At 38.1% G+C, this 18,214-nt stretch overlaps 1 protein-coding gene across 1 annotated transcript; it reads right to left on the bottom strand.

The window, feature by feature from the left end:
• Positions 1 to 338: 338 nt before the first annotated feature.
• On the bottom strand, positions 339 to 2,525 carry LOC122048053 (subtilisin-like protease 4). The gene has a single exon (XM_042609661.1). The coding sequence runs from the start codon at positions 2,511 to 2,513 to the stop codon at positions 339 to 341; it is 2,175 nt and encodes a 724-aa protein (XP_042465595.1). The 5' UTR covers positions 2,514 to 2,525.
• Positions 2,526 to 18,214: the final 15,689 nt, after the last annotated feature.

Raw genomic sequence — 18,214 nt, forward strand, 5'->3', positions numbered from 1 at the left:
AAACAAGAGCACAAAATAACAATGACTAACTATTTGCTTTTCTAGCCAGAATATCAATCCAACATCTATAACAGAGAAGAATTACTAAGTCATTGAATACACTAATTAGACGAGCAATGGAGTGGATGCCGATGACACGGGGAGGACGAGTCCAAATTAATTAGGAATAGAATTTGTTCATTTTAGAGGGATCAATAATATTATTAATTTATGATATTGAAAGGGAAAAATATTTATTGATTCGAGTCCCCAGCCTGATTTATTCATTCATACATTCTTCTTACTAACCAGGAATAATAATATTTGTAAGGAAGAAGACAAAATGAGCTTGCACTACATCACTCCAGGGCGGAAACGATAAATGGGCTGGTCACCACATACTTACCGTCATCGGAGGTCCAAGTCAACTTTCCCTCCACTAATTGATTGCCGGAAGTGGGAGGTCCGCCGGCACCCCATTTTGCGCTCACAGTGAATGACTTCTGCTCGTTCAGCTCAGTGAACGTTAATTTAGTGGGGGTGACAGTAGCCGACACAGCAGTCTTCGATATGCTCACTGACACCGTGTAGCTCGATTTTGCTGGTCCGACGTTCGTGACCGTCCGGAACACTTTAGCCTCCGTCCTGCCTTTGGGGGCTAGCAAAATTGACGGGTAGTTGAGCTTTTCTTCGGTCATGCTCTTCGAGCAGTCCACGAGTCCGCGCGCTATATTTCTTGCGCCTTCTTCGCCGAATTTTCCACAGATGTAGGAGATATAGTCATCGTCGGTGATGTCATAAATAAGACCGGGATCGGCAGCTTTGTTAGGGTTGACGTGTCCTGCGCCCTTGGCAAAATAGAGCGCCGGCTCAAGTAACTCGTCAAAGACGTCAGCGTCTGCCGTGGTGATGATTGCCGACCTGATAGCTGCTGGTGACCAAGCAGGATGTGTGGCCTTTAAGAGCGCGGCGACACCGCTGAGGTGAGGTGTCGCCATGGACGTGCCAGATATAATATAGTACTGATCCGGAGTGTCTCTAGAATGAATATAGGCTGCGAAGATGTTAAGGCCAGGGCCGGAGATGTCTGGCTTGAGGATTCCCGGTGTTGCTTGAGATGGCCCCCGGGAGGAGAAGTAAGCCACAACGGGGGCAGGGGATACGCCGAGAACTGTCCCGTTGAAGACGATCGACGCGGAGGGGTTAGAAGCAGAGTTCAAATACGATATGAGGTCGGAACCTTCTTGGATGGTGAGCACTACTCCGGGAAAGTCCATCTTCCTGATTGAGATGGTGGCACCCTCTATCTTCGAGGAAATGGAGATCAACGCCTTGGCACCGTGGGACTTGGCGAACGCCGCCACACTGACAAGATTACCAAATTCGACCTCGCATACCCAGATTTTGCCCCTGTGGCTATCATCGGGAGGATCCATGTCGCAGGACGGCGACTCGGTGGAGTAGTACAAGGGAAGAGAGCTTTCAGGGAAGTTACTAGGTTGGTCGAGAGACTCTCCGGGGATTACCTTCCCACTGGGAAGCTTCACGGAGGCCCTGAAGCTTCGATCGACGCTGCTAGCTGCAACAGTGAGCATCCATGGTGCCTCATTGGAGAGGGTGAAGTAGTCAGGTCCATCATTGCCGCCAGCACAGCTGACAAAGATGCCCTTCCTTGCCGCCGCGAATGAACCGATGGCGATGGGATCTTGGTCGAGAGGCATGGAACGGCCACCGAGCGAGAGAGAAAGGATGTCGACGCCATCCTTGACAGCTACGTCCAACCCGGCGAGGATATCGGCAGAATTGCAGCTGCCGTCACCGCCGCAGACCTGGTAGATGGCGAGGTGAGCCCGAGGGGCCATTCCGGCGGCCGTGCCTTTGGCGAAGCCGAAGTAGCTCGCGTTTCGGACGAAGTTACCACCAGCCGTGGCGGAAGTGTGGGTCCCGTGGCCGCCCTCGTCAATGGGGTGACGCCAACCGGTGATCATCGACCTGGCTCCGATGAGCTTGTTGTTGCAACCGGTCTCGAGGTCGCAGGATCCCTTCCACGTCGAGGGTGGAGGCGGGACCCCCTCGTCATCGTAGGAAGGGTGGCCGGGCGTCACGCCGGTGTCGAGAACTCCAATGATGACTCCGCTCCCGAGATTCGAGTCGTCCCAGAGCCCCTTACTCCCGACCTTGAGCCCGAGGAAATCCGGCGTGTGGGTGGTCATTACGTGCAGCACTCGGTCGGGGAACACGCGCACAAAGCCATTCTTCTTCCGTATCTCCTGTAGCTCTTCCTCCGTCAGCATGGCGGCGAACCCGCTGAATACATCGCTGTACGAGTGCAGTAGCCGCCGATCGACACTAGACTGCTCGACGGCCGGCGGCAGGAAAGATTCGTGCCACCTCTTCAGGCTCCCTTCCGACAGCGGTTCAGTTGGCTCTTCCACTTGAATAATGTAACGGCTCGCAGAAGAAGAAGGAGAGGCGACCAAGGGATTGGAGAAGACGACAAGGAGAAGAAAGAGTAGCCATGGGGTAAGAGTCATGTCCGGAATCTAAATTGCTATATCTTCTGATATATCAGAAGGATCCTTTTGTACTTATATATATAGGGAGCCGTACGATGCCAAATATGGAGACAATGTATACTTAAAATATAATAATAGTTACTCCGTTTTATAATCTGCTTAATATATAATATATATTTAAAATTTAATAATTCGTCCTTTGTAGAATCTACTAAACACCTAATATATTCATATGATAGTTCATTGAAATATTAAATTATGTGTCTGTTAAATACTAATTACATTTCCATTTGGTGCCTATCATTCCTCAAACCCTCTTGCTACCTCTGTAGAAATTTAACTTGTATAACATTAAAAAAAATTCCGGCAGAGTTTTTAATAAAAGTAAAACCATGTCATATCACTTGACTAGTCAAATTATATTTTTGTTAATTTTATAGATGCCACTAAATGTAATAAATCATTACCGGATCACCAAGTCGAGTGAATAATTAATGGTTTTTATTTAAATATGAAAGAAATATGTTGTAAATATTTATTCAAGGATGATTGTGTTTTTTAGGGGAGAAAGAAATAATGTCACATAAAAATTAAATAAAATGAATTGAAGGTGGATATAAGAAATATTTAAGATATTTTTGATAAATTAAAGATTTTATATTTTTTTATTATTGTTGTTTAGTAATTAATAATTTTTATTGGTTATTGCCTAATTAAGTGCAAAAAAAATAAGTAAAATAATTAAAAAAAGATATCCTTAATTATTAGAATTGTGAAAAAGATATTCTATTTGATTAAAAAAAAAATATTACGTCATATTTCTCATACATAATGTTCCGATCAAAGGTCGCGGAATGAAATAAATTCCACTGGAATGCCACTTGGTTGATTGGAGTATTTGCCATGTAGTACTTAGTTCTATTTCTTGATGGAATGTTAGTCTCACCATAGTTCCAATGAGAGGTAAACTAAAAAGGGACACTCTTAAAGAATGTAGATCCGCTGCATTAACGACCCTCATAGTACTAGACCCACAGATATGAAGGAGATAAATATAGTATACATGCGTTAGACGCATGGTGGGGTAAATCCTACGTCGTCTTAACGAAGATTAGAAGGACGGTCGAGTTGAGCTCGACTCGGCCCTATAGTATAACGACCCACCTTCCTTACTACTCTCTAAGGTGACCGTTACTTAACTATTAATTCTACTCACTAGTGTTACTTATGCTAATATTAGCAACACTTAAATTTGTCACGCCCCAGAGAAGTTCCTACCGAAAAATTTCCGGTAGTATCTCCCCTGTACCGGTGACAATATAAGCATATATACACAAGCAAAATAACAACATCCACGCAGTTTAATGAATCAGATCATGTAAGTAATGATTAGCGGAAACATAATGACATACAACTTACTCCAAAATTTTCTTATCAACCTAAATAAAGAATTAATCTAAACAAATTCTTAAACTAAGTCCCAAGGCTTCTATAGTCCAGGCATCACACATCCATCCGCACCTCCTTGTCGCCTTCCTTGACTATAACTTTTCCTTTCCTTTATCTGCAGTAAGAGAAAATGCAATCTATAAGCAAAATTGCTTAGTAAGCGCTATCTAAATCACAAAATCTTGATGTGCATGTACATATATCTATAACATAAACTAACTGAATGCTTACTGAAAACTACTCATGCTCATCGAATAGTAAAGGAATCATAACAAACTGAAATGCTAAACATATAAAGCTGCTCATGCTCACCTACTAACAAATAACAGTAAGCTAATCTAAATAACATGCTAGCATAAAAGAAAACTAAACTTGCTGATTTTAAAACAAAGTGAAACTTATTTTATTTGTTCTAAACTTATTCTTTTATTTCACTTATTTAAAACTTATTCTTTTATTTCACTTGTTTAAAACTTATACTTTAATACTTCAAAATAATAATCAACTTCTCTTGGGCCCAGGCGTAGTACCATCTTATGTGCGTTCCCTAATAGGTTGGGGTAGCGAGCCACCAATCCTAAAAGAGCATACCTTGGTCTTCCAGGGCCAAGACCTTGGAATTGGACACCTGGATTTGTTTAACGACAACCTTGGAAGTCGAGTACTAGCCTCTTCAAAGTAAAATATCTTATTATCTTAATTATTTCTTCTTTAAATGCCTTGGCATTTTAACAAGCACCTTGTGTGCCAAAATCCCTAAAGTCTTGACTTTGGGATCTACTAAGGCCTTGGCCTTTTTCTTTCTTTTCTTTATCTCTCTTATACTTGTTAATTCCTCTAATAAAAGAATGTCTCATACAAAACTGCACTAAAATGCTTATTAACATTGCACTGAAATGCTTAACAGAATTGCATGAAAATACTTAATAAAACTGTACTGAAATGCTCAATAAAACTGCATACTATGCTAATCAAAATTCTGCATACTTTGCTAACAAAATTCTGCATACTGTGCTAAATAAAATTCTGCATATTAAGGTAACAGAAATCTGCATACTGTGCTAAACAAAACTGCACTATGAGCTTAACGAAACTGCACTTGAATGTTAACTAAATTCTGCACTTGAAATGTTAACTAAAATCTGCACTTGAAACTCTAAAGAAAACTGCACTATAAGCTCTCAAAATATGCACTATATGCTTACGAAATCTGCACTATAAACTTACAAAATTTGCACTATATGCTTACGAAATCTGCACTATAAACCTACAAAATCTGCACTATGTTAAATTACATGCTTTAAGAACTAAAACTAAAACTATTTGTTCATATCCAAATCTAACAAATTCTGAATTAAGTTTCATGGAAGCAAGTATCAAAAGAACAAGCCGAAACCTCTACAATTCCTCCTGTTCAGCACTACTACAAGGCAACCAAAAGGAAACAAATTGCTTCATATAGCCATCCATGACAGTGATCATAACCGAAACTTACATGCTCAACAACCAATCTATACTATCTCATGTTCATTGCCTAATAGCCAAGAATGACCAGATTGCACAGGAAACCCCAAGGAAACTACTTGTGCCCTTTTCATTGCTCCAACCAAACTTCATGCTAAACAATAAAAAATCTGCAAATCTAATTAAGCTACTAGAGATCAAATTGGATCTTCCAATGCTAAACCATCAAAACTGCAATGCTAAACAATTCAAAATCTGCAATGTTAAACAAATCAAATTCTGTAATGCTACACATAGCTATTCCACACTAAAAATCTATTAAAGCTTGATACCTATGTAAAGCTTATACTTTTATAGAGCAATAGAGATCTTTAAGCATGTTACAACATGATCTAAACTGGAATACTAAGCCAAAATCGCAAACTGAAAACTAAATCTGCATACTATACTAATCAAGATTCTGCATTCTATGCTACACAATTTCTGCATACTATGCAAACATAAATTCTGCACTATAATACTTAATTAAACTGCAATATAATCTTTTTTTAAAAACTGCACTATAAGTTCCACCAAAAATCTGCACTGCAAGTTCCACCAAAAATCTGCACTATAAATTCCACCAAAAATCTGCACTACAAGTTCCACCAAAAATCTGCACTATAAGCTTAATTAAAATCTGCACTATAAGCTTACATAAAAATCTGCACTATAAGCTTAATTAAAATCTGCACTATAGGCTTAATTAAAATCTGCACTATAAGCTTAAATAAAAATCTGCACTATAAGCTTAATTAAAATCTGCATAAAAATCTGAATTTTTAATTACAAGGGAAAAACAAATCTTGGATCTACTCTAAATTCCCAAGCAACCACAATCCTTTACAGCATATTCCGAAAACTAAAAGAAACACTAAATCAAAACTCGAAACTACCCTTACCCCAGGTGAGTAGCACTTACCTTGGTGTTCTTGGACTCACTACCGAAAAAGAAGGCTCCTAGGGCTTCGGCAAAACTCAAGCTCTCGGCAACTTCTTCGCATCTACTTGTTCTCCTCGCCAAGGTGATCATGATGGTGGAGGAAGCCCTCGGATATGGTCCTTGGCCGACCGCCGGAAATGATGCCCTAGCTTCGGCTTTGTTTCCCGCCCAAGCACCGCCGTCGCGAGCGAGAGGAGAGGAGAGGATGGTTTAGGTCACGGCAACATCACCCCAAATTATTTGCGCTTTGCTTAAGGCGTGGATCGGGTCGGAGGTTGCGGGTTCGAATCTTGGCCGCAACTCTTTTATACTTAATATTTTCTGTTTAACTACTACTACTTAAAATATTTTCGCTATCTTTTCTAAACAGCACCACCCGCTTGGGCACTTGGCTATCGCGCTCCGCTTAAGATTCGGGTCGGGTCGGAGGTCGCGGGTTCGAATCTCAGCCGGAACCTTTTTATTCCTAATTATTTTCTATTTACTAATACTACTTAAAACATTTCCACTCCTTCCTTAATAAGCACGGCTCTGCTGGGTTCCTGGTCAGCTGAGACAACTAAAGGCTTTGCTTAACAGGAGATTTCCGGTTCGAACCTCGGCTTAATTTTTTTATTTTTTTGTAACTTGTTTCGTTTGGTAAAAATACCAAACGAACTCCAAAAATTACATAAAAATACTCTAAAAATTTCTAAAAATCTCTATAATTTTTCTAAAGCATTTCTAAATATTTTTAATTACTATTAGGACTCAAAATGAGAAAATTTGGGTCGTTACACATAGAAAAGAAATGAGCCGCAGGCCAAATACTAACAGAGTGGAATTCTCGTCTGGGTAAACGAGTGTACAGAAGGCCTATAATCACTTCAGAGATAACATGACCAGGAAACCATGGGTAAAAATAGTTTGACAGAAATGCTATGGTTGCTAACACATGGGAGGCTATCTGTCTGCGTTAAGCAGGAGTATTAGAAGGGCAGCCTTCTACCGACATGAGGAGGAGTTCTTAGATCATGTATTCTAGGGTACATCATATTTGGAAAGCGAGTAACCACAACATATTTAAGGGGATGAAGTTTGATGCATAGTTGATTTTTAGGAAGATGCATATTTATGTTTACAAGTCACTCGATGTATACTCGAATAACACTCAGACATGGCTAATACACGTGAGTGTCATTTTATTATGCACTCATCATACATTACACATTCATAGCATGCATGTAGGTTAGCTCGGTTCATCAAGTATGTTGATCCTATTTGAGAACTGCAGAGATGATGCACTAGTGACGATGGACGGATGTTTGACTGTGCAAGACTTTTTCCTTCTTGGTGAAGCTTCCTTGTGATCCTGCGCATATGCCGATGATCCAACAGAGAGTTAGTGACCAAAACTAGGGAAAAAGATCCCTAGAAAGGCCCTCTGACACTCCAGTTAGTATGGTCCTAAATGGAGTAATCAAGAATCGAGAAGTGTTCGCACGAGAATAAAGCTCAAATGATCTAGATAGTGTATCTTGCTAACGGAGAGGATCCCCCCTTTTTATACCACCTCTCATAAGCTCCATGATCATGATATGTCATCGTGTGTAGGAGTTTGTTAGTTTGTTGTGTAATGAGTATCCGAGAAATCTTTTATCTATCCACAAATGTACCCCTTTTGTCGCTTCTGGCTTAGACCTTTGATGAAGCTGTTACAAGGGTATGGTGTCATAAATGGTTGCCTAATAGCAAACAAGATAGCTTCAGAAGGAGGTCCTAAAGGAATATTCTCCGACAACTCTGACAAATTGTTAAAATATTGTCTGCTGCATGTTTGCTGAATATATCTTGGTCGGCTAATAAGGATGACTGTCCTTATGCTTATCCTTGCATTGAGCTGCTCTATTATGTATTGAATGTTGTCATAAATCCGATCAGAGAATCATATGATATGTTAAGCATGCTAGAAATCTACTTTGGTAACCCTCTGATAAACTGTGTGTACTGAAAATCCTTTGAATAATAAGTATACAACTAAGTTTCTTAATTCCGGTCGACCTTATGATCGACTGTACATGAAGAGCTTTATGAGGTTAACTGCTTTGAATCCGACTGACCTTTTATCCATTCGAACATATATGGAAAGATTTGGGTTGGACATACATGGAGAGATTTATGATGTTGATTGCTTTAGGCCCCGTCGATCTTTCATCTGGTCTTGCACACATAGAGCTTTATGATGCTGAGTGCTTTAGGCCCGGCCATTCTTTCATCCGGTCGAGCACACATAGATATTTATAATGCTGACTACTTTAGGCGTGACCGGTCTTCCATCCGGTTGGGCGCACATAGAGCTTTATGATGCTGAGTGCTTTAGGCCTGACCGGTCTTTCATCTAGTTGCGCTCACATAGAGTTTTATAATGTTGAGTGCTTTAGGCATGACCAGTCTTTCATCTGATAGGGCATACATAGAGCTTTTTGATGTTGACTGAGCACACATTGCGCAAGCTAAATCCAAGAACCTTGATACTAGGTCAAACAACGAGGTTAGATGGGGGGTACACTCCTATCCCAACTTTGATTGACACGTCACCTTGACCTTGACTGCCACATCATCTTAATCTTGAGTTCCAAATCATTTCCTGAACCTGCTTATCATCACCCGTATTACTAGCCTTCCTTTCAAATCTAGTCGAAGGAGGTGTTGCCAACTGATTGGACCCAAGTCCTGTTTTCATCCGCTCGCCCTTTTTTATAAGGGTTATCTAACTATTCGTGCTCTTGTTCGCACCTCCCAGCCCTTAGCGATTTTTTCAAAAACTATGTGTTGGTGGCTAACCCTTCCGTAGTAAAAAAGTACCATGGGTGCGCTGTAAGACACTCGGCCAGTAAAATGATTTGATTGTCATGTCCAACATAAATGCCTATTTATGGGTGGGCATCACATAGCATCACTCCTTGTCTCTCAGAGTGGCCACTAATGCACACTACTACGTGCGACACAATGGCACGTCGTTCCCTGCAAATCAACATCTCTTCAAGAGCATGTTGTTTTGATCAAATGGTTGCAATTAAATTGTTATTTATAAAAACCCTAAGCAGCCGACATCCTCAGTACTTCGTACTTCATCTTCTCCAATTTATTTTCTGTCGAGCCTTCTCTCTTAATCTTTTCTTCTCTCATGCCTTACATGATCCAATAAGTCATTCATTCTCTACTTCTCTCATACTTTCCACTTTCTTATGGCCAAAGAATCCCTTGCCCCTGGTATACTTTCACCAAGTCTAGTTTTGACAATTCTGATTAAGATTTCTTATACTCTAGGTATGTCATTCCTAATAATTATCATATCACTCTTCCTTCTCCAAACGATCATCCTCATCACCCTCCTCTTAACCACATCAATTTCTTTTCTGACCAGCTAGCAGTCAGCCTTTAGTCCTACTCTTTTTGTCAGTCATAAGTCAATATTTTCATATCTCATTACAATAGTTTATCCTGAACGCCTTTCGACATATGTGTGGAATGTTCATGTTGTTTTGTCTATTTAACATCCCTCCTACTCCCCACTGTTAGAATGTATACTAAAAGCCTAGCTTTTGGTATAAACATTTATCTAGAAATAATCACATTGGTCAAATGTCTACATTTATGATAAATGTAGTTGTTCAATTAATTTATATTGTAGATAACATGGTGTGTGGTGTCACACATAGAGGATCATGTTATCAGTACCTTATAAATTATAAACATTAGCTCACAACCAAGTTGAAAGGAACAAACCATTGGAAGGTCGTAGTGTAATTAGGTATTAGTTTATCTTAACTATATAATTACACTAGTACACTTAGAGTGTATTGAGTAGGACCATTAGAGGTCGTTTCTTTTATACTGACTTTATAAAGGAACAAAGATCTCAGTTATTATGGAAGTGTGTGCTCTTAATCCTAATTTAATAACAAGCACATATATTTGATATTTATTTTTTTTAATTTATCAATGGGTGAGATTTAGTTCGATAAATCAATAAGTCCGATAAGTTGGGAAATGATATCACTTATAGTGTGTGTTGTTGATTATAGAAGGAAACTGTGTCCTAGTGATCTAGGTTGATAATGTCCCCAAGAGGAGCTCATAAGGATTGTCATGTTAAACCCTGCAAGTGGACTTAGTCCGACATGACGATAAGGTTGAGTAGTACTACTCTTGGACTAAGATATTAATTAAATGAGTTGTCAGTAACTCACTTAATTAGTGGACATTCGACATCTTAAACACAGGGAGACTTACACACTCATAATAAGAAGGAGCTCAAAATGTAATTTGGGATTGGTACAGTAGTTCAATAATAGTTCTTTAGTGGAATGAATTATTATTGATGAAATTAAGTTATGTGTTCGGGGCGAACACGGGATGCTTAATTTCATCGGGAGACCAAAATCAATTCCTCCTTTCGGTCCCTATCGTAGCCTCTTGTATATAGAGATTTATAGCCACCACATACCCACCTTCTTACGCAACCTATAGGGGCCGACCAAGCCAAGCTTGAAGCTCAAGCTTAGGGCCGGCCAAGCCTAAAGGTTGAGCCTTAAGGTGGCCGGCCAATTGCTTTGAGCCCAAGCTTAGGTGGCCGACCACTTCATATTAAAAAGGGATTTTTATTAAAATTATTTCTTATGTGGATATCATGTTTTAAAAGAGAGTTTGAAATTTAAATCTTTCCTTTTATAGCTTTCTACAAAAGATTACGAAAAGATTTGAAATCTTTCCTTATTTGTAGATTGAAAGGTAGATTTTAATTTTGAGAAAACTTTCCTTTTTAAACCATGTTCATGATTTAAAAGAGAGTTTAAAAATTAAATATCTCTTTTATAAGTTTCTACAAAAGATTAAGAAAAGATTTGATGTCTTTCCTTATTTGTAGATTGAAAGGAGATTTTAATTTTTAGAGATAACTTTCCTTTTGAAAAATTATCCACATGTTTAAAAGAAAGTTTTTAATTTATAAAATTTCCTTTTTATAATCCACCATGAAGGGAAAAATTGTTGGAGAAATTTTTATAAATTTTCGGAAGCAAATAAGGAAGTTTTAATTTGTGTTTAAAATTTTATTTGCTTGGAGATTTTAATGTGGCCGGCCATTGTAATGGGAAAAAGGAATTTAATTTTAATTAATTAAATTTTTTTTTTCATGGCAAAAGAATTAAGGAAGTTTTTATTTAAATTTCCTTATTTGCCAAGATCAAGGATTATAAAAGAGGGGGTAGAGGTGCCTTCATGGTTAACGACTCTATTTCTTTTTCTCTCCCTCTCTTCCTTGGTGTGGCCGGCCATCATCTCTTTCTCTTTTCTCTTCTCTCCACTTTGTTGCCGAACCACATCTCTTCCTTGGAGTCCTTGTGGTGGCCGGATCTTGCTTGGAGAAGAAGAAGAGAAAAGGAGGCGATATTTCTAGCATCCTTTGGAGCTTGGTGGTGACCGAACCTCTTCATCTTTGGAGGAGTTTTTGGTGGCTGAAACCTAGAAGGAAGAAGAAGGTGCTTGGTGGTTCTCATCTCGGAAGATCGTTGCCCACACAACGTCCGAGGTTAAAAGAGGAATACGGTAGAAGATTAAGAGGTTATTTGCTTACAAAGAAAGGTATAATTAGTAATTGTTTTCCGCATCATACTAGTTTTTTTTGTATAGTTATTTTTGGAAATGCCAAACACAAGAGACATAAGATTCTAGAGTTTTTGAATTTATTTTTGAGTTTGTGTTTTTTTTTATTTTGTCGAATTTGTGATTCGATTGCTCTTTTTTGTTAACCTAGAGTTATTTAAGGAAATTAAATATTAGCTTTCCTTAAAAGGCTTTGCCTAGGCAGTGGTGGTTGCTCCCATATCCAAGAAGGCCATGTGCCTCGCCATGCAGTCCTGGAAGCTAATTTTAGAAATTAATATTTAATGAATTAATAACATAGGTGGATTTGAATCAATAGTGTTAAGTTCCACTTGCGATTCAATTCTAAACCATTAAGAACAGATAAGTTAAATTTGGAATCAATGATGTTAAGTTTCGTCTGCGATTCCTAATTTAACTTCTAAAGAACACAATAGGTTATTTAAGGAAAGGTTCGACACTTATACAAAATTTTGTACAGTGGAGCCGGTACGATTTTCCTAGGACTAACCAACAATTGGTATCAGAGCTAGGGTTTGCCTCTGTGTGTTTGGTTTTTAAATTAGGTTATGCACATGTCATACATAATTTAGGCAGGATAATAGTAGGATGTGCTAACTTTGTGGTTACAGACTCTAACTATTATGACATATAGATATTGTGTGTGATTGGACCCTTGGACATGTCAAGGGCATTTTATTGTATGTGCATGATTGTATGTAATTAAATACAGCAGGAACTGTATTAGTTATTTGGTTTTTACATTTTTGTTCGATCTAGAATACATGTACATTCCTTTATGAAATATAGGATCGATGTATGTAAAATTCTATATTTGTCACGGATCGGATGCTTGCGAGGTGTGGTACTTTTGGAGCACCAGAGGCGCAGCGGAATAAGAAGCAAGATTGATGCGACGACTCAACCTGATGGCGATAGCTAAAGATGGCAGCAGCTAGGGTTGAAGCACACAGAGGACAGTGAGGGAAGAAGCCATAATAGTTGGAAAATTAATTTCCATATTTATTGTTTTATTTACTGTGATGTGTGTGTGCATGTGATGAATGCTAGATTAGGTTAAAATTTCTCACCTTAAATAACTAAGTGGGAGAGGGATTAGTATATAAATCCCACGGTCTCCATTACTGGTTTGTAAGTGATGCAACAAGCTTGCGTGTTGGCTCTGAGTGCCTCCCTCCACAACGGATGAGTTTGTTTACAGATCACTAGATTAAACTTCCTTTATTGATGGTTATAGGAAGTTATTTAGGATGTGTGTGATATTCTCCAACTGAAGGGGCACAATTCTATTTAATGAACTTAGTATCAAGTAATGGTATACACTTAGACACATTTAATAGTATCCTCCCCGACGGAGTCACTGCTATCACTTGTGTGACCAAAGGGAAATCAACTATTAATTTGTCATAAAACTAGGTTGACAAGATAATAAAATTAATGGGTTAAAACCCCTCTTACAAATGATTGATTTTGTATACATCCACACTAACGTGGCATACAAAATTAACGGTGTTTGAGATAATTTTATTTGTTATAAAGTTAGGTTGACAAGATAGTTAATGGGTAAAACCCTCCTCTTACAAATGTTGATTTTGTATACGTCCACACTAACGTGGCATGCAAAACTCACGGTGTTTTGAGGTGTTGGTAAATTTAAATAGTATTGTTTGAGGAATCAATATTATTTTAAATTTTGAGTCTGGACCAAATATTTGATCAAAGACAGACCAACTATTAATTTTATTTATCATAGGTTGACAAGATAATAAAATGGATAAAATCTCCTTTTAGAATTTGTATACGTCCACACTAACGTGGCATACAAAATTCACGGGGATTTTGAGATGTTGGTCTTGACCAAATATTTTTGTGATTCTTAGGTTTTCAAATGTTAGTAAATCCCCTAGCTGTTATACTATAGAAGAGACTTAGTTGTCCCAATTATAATGATTGAAAATAAGACTTGGACATTAAGATGGATTGTCCTCTCAGAACTAAGAACAATGTAGGTGAATTTTATTCATTAGTTGTTGAAATATGTTTAGTGGTATTATCTACCGATACCTAGTGTGTAGATACAGGAACCACTGATTATGTCTGTAATTTATTGCAGGGGTACCAAGAAACCCGACAACTATATAAATCACCGTCCACATGGGCACTACTGCGAAAGTAGCAACTGTTGCAGTGGGAGATGTTTATCCTCTGATAGGAATAAAATATTGGATTTACGTACTAAGTTTAGAAAGAATCTGATTTCAGTTTCTAAACGAATAGATATTCTGTCTATTTTGATAACAAACTTGTTATCAAGAAAAATAGGGAAGTTATCTGTTCTGGTATGTTGACAATTTATAATCCAATAACTCCCACGATGCAATAAATGGAAATTAATAACACATTTTTTAACTTTAATAAGAAAAAGTAACCTTCGGAAATGAACCAATCATATTTTTGGCATCTAAAGCTAGGTTATATTAACTTGAGTAGGATTCAAAGGATAATAATCAATGAACTCTTGGGTTCATTGGTAGTGGACATCTTTTCAACCTGCGAGTCTTACTTGGAAGGAAAAATAACCAAGAAGCTTTAAAGTCTAAGGGTATGGAGCCAAAGATATATTGGAATTGGTTCATTCTGATTTTTGTAGACTTTTAACAATCCAGGCAAGAGGTTGTTTCGAATATTTCATCTTTTTTATAGACGACTATTCGAGATAAGGATACATTTACTTGACACACCACAAGTCTAAGTGTTTTGATAAGTTCAAAGAGTACTAGGCTGATGTGGAGTAACGTCAAAGTAAAAGTATCAAGACACTACGGTGAAATCGTAGTAACGAGTACCTCTTAGGAAAGTTTAGGAGTCACTTATCAGAAGTCAGGATTTAATCCCAACTAACTGCACCTGGTACACCCCAACAGAATGGTGTAGTAGTAAGAAGGTATAAGACTCTTATGGAAATGAGTAGATTGATGATGAGTTATTCAGGAAATTATCAAATTCGTTTTAAGGATATACTCTGAAAACGAAAGTGAACATAGTACCTTCCAAGTCAGAACTCTCTACTCATATAGAATTGCTGAATAGGTGTAAGCCTATTTTGAAACATATTCGAATTCGGGTAGTCCAGCACATATGTTAAAGAGAGACAATGATAAGTTGGACAGGAGTTCACTTGTTTGTAGGTTATCCTAGATAAACAAAAGTAGGTTTATAGTCTTAAAAATCAGAAGGTCATTGTTAGCATCAATGATCTATTTTAGAAGACGACTACATAATGAACCACACGCCCATAAGTAAATTTGTTCTTAAGAAAATAATAAAGGACACGTCTAATCTAGTACCAACTGTACAAGATGAAATATCACAAGAAACTACAACACGTATCACAATTGATACACAATTATAGACAGTACCTCATCGTAGTGGGAGGGTTGTCAAACAACCTAAAAGATTCATGTTTTGGGAGAGTCTTTGGACTTGATCCCAAATGAACATGAGCCTGATCCCGGACACATGATGAAGCACTCCAAGATAAAGATGCAGCATCTTGGCAAAGAGTAATGAATACAGAATTAGAATATATGTATTCTAATAAATTCTGGGAGCTTGTAGAACCACCAAATGGTGTAAAAGCCATTGGGTGTAAATAGGTCTACAATAGAAAAAGATGGATAGACAGAAAGGTGGAAACTTTCAAAGCAAGGCTTGTTGAAAAAGGGAAACCTTTTATCAGTAGCCATGCTTAAGTCTATCCGCATTCTTTTATCTATTGCTGCTCATATAGACTATGTGATTAGGCAAATGGATGTCAAGACAGCTACCCTTTATGGAAGTCTTGAAGAATGCATCCATATAAAACAACCAGAGAGGTTCATTGCAAAGGACAAAGAGCATCTAGTATATAAGCTCAATCGGTCTATGGACTGAAGTAAAGCTTCAAAGTCTTGGTTCATCCGGTTTAATGAAGTAATCCAGTCTTATGGATTTAGTTACCGGATAAGTCTTGTGTATACAAGAAGTGTGATGGAAACGTGGTGGTATTTCTTGTACTATACGTAGATGACATTTTTGATAGTTGGAAACAATATCAAGGTGTTATCGGAAGTAAGGGTATGGTTGTCCAAGCAATTTGTTATGAAGGACTTAGGATAGTGAGCACATATTCTTGGGATCAAGGATCGCAAGGAAAAGAATGTTGTGCTTATTCCAAGCTTCATACAATGAGCTCGTTTTAGCATGCAAAACTCCAAGAAAGGTTTTTCTACCTTTTAGACATGGAGCGGTTTTATCTAAAGAGATATCTCCGAAGATATCAAAGGAAATAAAGGGCATGAAGGTAGTTCCTTATGTTTCGGCTGTAGGAAGCCTAATGTATGCTATGCACTAGACCGGATATCTATTTTACCGTGAGAATGGTTAGCAGATATCAAAGTAACCCAGGACAGAGACATTGGACTGCTGTAAAAGCATATGTTGAAGTACCTTAGAAGGACTAAAGATTATATGCTAAGTTTACCAGTCAGATGATTTGCTCCCTGTGAGTTACACGGATCCGGATTTCCAATCAGATAGGGATAATAGTAAGTCAACCTCGGGGTTTTGTGTTTACTATAAGAGGTGAAGTCATAACTATGGAAAAGTGATAAGCATAGGTGCTTTTTCGGACTCTACCATAAAAGCTGAGTATATGACAGCCTCTGAGGTAGCCATAGAAGTTGTATGGCTCAGATACTTCAAGATAGACTTAGATATTATTTCTGGTTTGCCCAAAATAATTTGGTGCAGTAGCAAACTCGAAGAAACCATAAGTCCATAAGGCAAGTAAACACAATAGAGCGCAAGTACCACCCAATACGAGAAATCGTATAACGAGGAGAAGTTGTTGCCGCTTAGATTCATCAAGTGATAACCTGGAAGATCTTTTCACTAAGGCCCATAAGGCAAGAGCTTTTGATGGGCATGTTGAAGGGTTGAGAAAACAGATGTATGGTAGCAGATATGACAACTTAGTCTTTTAGTATAAGTGGGAGATTGTTAGGATGTATACTAAAAGCCTAGCTTTTGGTATAAACATTAATCTAGAAATAATCACATTGGTCAAATGTCTACATTTATGATAAATGTAGTTGTTCAATTAATTTATATTGTAGATAACATGGTGTGTGGTGTCACACATAGAGGATCATGTTATCAGTACCTTATAAATTATAAACAGTAGCTCACAACCAAGATGGAAAGGAACAAACCATTGGAAGGTCGTAGTGTAATTAGGTATTAGTTTATCTTAACTATATAATTACACTAGTACACTTAGAGTGTATTGAGTAGGACCATTAGAGGTCGTTTCTTTTATACTGACTTTATAAAGGAACAAAGATCTCAGTTATTATGGAAGTGTGTGCTCTTAATCCTAATTTAATAACAAGCACATATATTTGATATTTATTTTTTTTAATTTATCAATGGGTGAGATTTAGTTCGATAAATCAATAAGTCCGATAAGTTGGGAAATGATAGCACTTATAGTGTGTGTTGTTGATTATAGAAGGAAACTGTGTCCTAGTGATCTAGGTTGATAATGTCCCCAAGAGGAGCTCATAAAGATTGTCATGTTAAACCCTGCAAGTGGACTTAGTCCGACATGACGATAAGGTTGAGTGGTACTACTCTTGGACTAAGATATTAATTAAATGAGTTGTCAGTAACTCACTTAATTAGTGGACATTCGACATCTTAAACACAGGGAGACTTACACACTCATAATAAGAAGGAGCTCAAAATGTAATTTGGGATTGGTACAGTAGTTCAATAATAGTTCTTTAGTGGAATGAATTATTATTGATGAAATTAAGTTATGTGTTCGGGGCGAACACGGGGTGCTTAATTTCATCGGGAGACCAAAGTCAATTCCTCCTCTCTGTCCCTATCGTAGCCTCTTGTATATAGAGATTTATACCCACCACATACCCACCTTCATACGTAACCTATAGGGGTCGACCAAGCCAAGCTTGAAGCTCAAGCTTAGGGCCGGCCAAGCCTAAAGGTTGAGCCTTAAGGTGGCCGGCCAATTGCTTGGAGCTCAAGTTTAGGTGGCCGACTACATCATATTAAAAAGAGATTTTTATTAAAATTATTTCTTACGTGAATATCA

The sequence above is a fragment of the Zingiber officinale genome, chromosome 2B (assembly GCF_018446385.1).
Source record: "Zingiber officinale cultivar Zhangliang chromosome 2B, Zo_v1.1, whole genome shotgun sequence".
Classification (NCBI taxonomy): domain Eukaryota; kingdom Viridiplantae; phylum Streptophyta; class Magnoliopsida; order Zingiberales; family Zingiberaceae; genus Zingiber; species Zingiber officinale.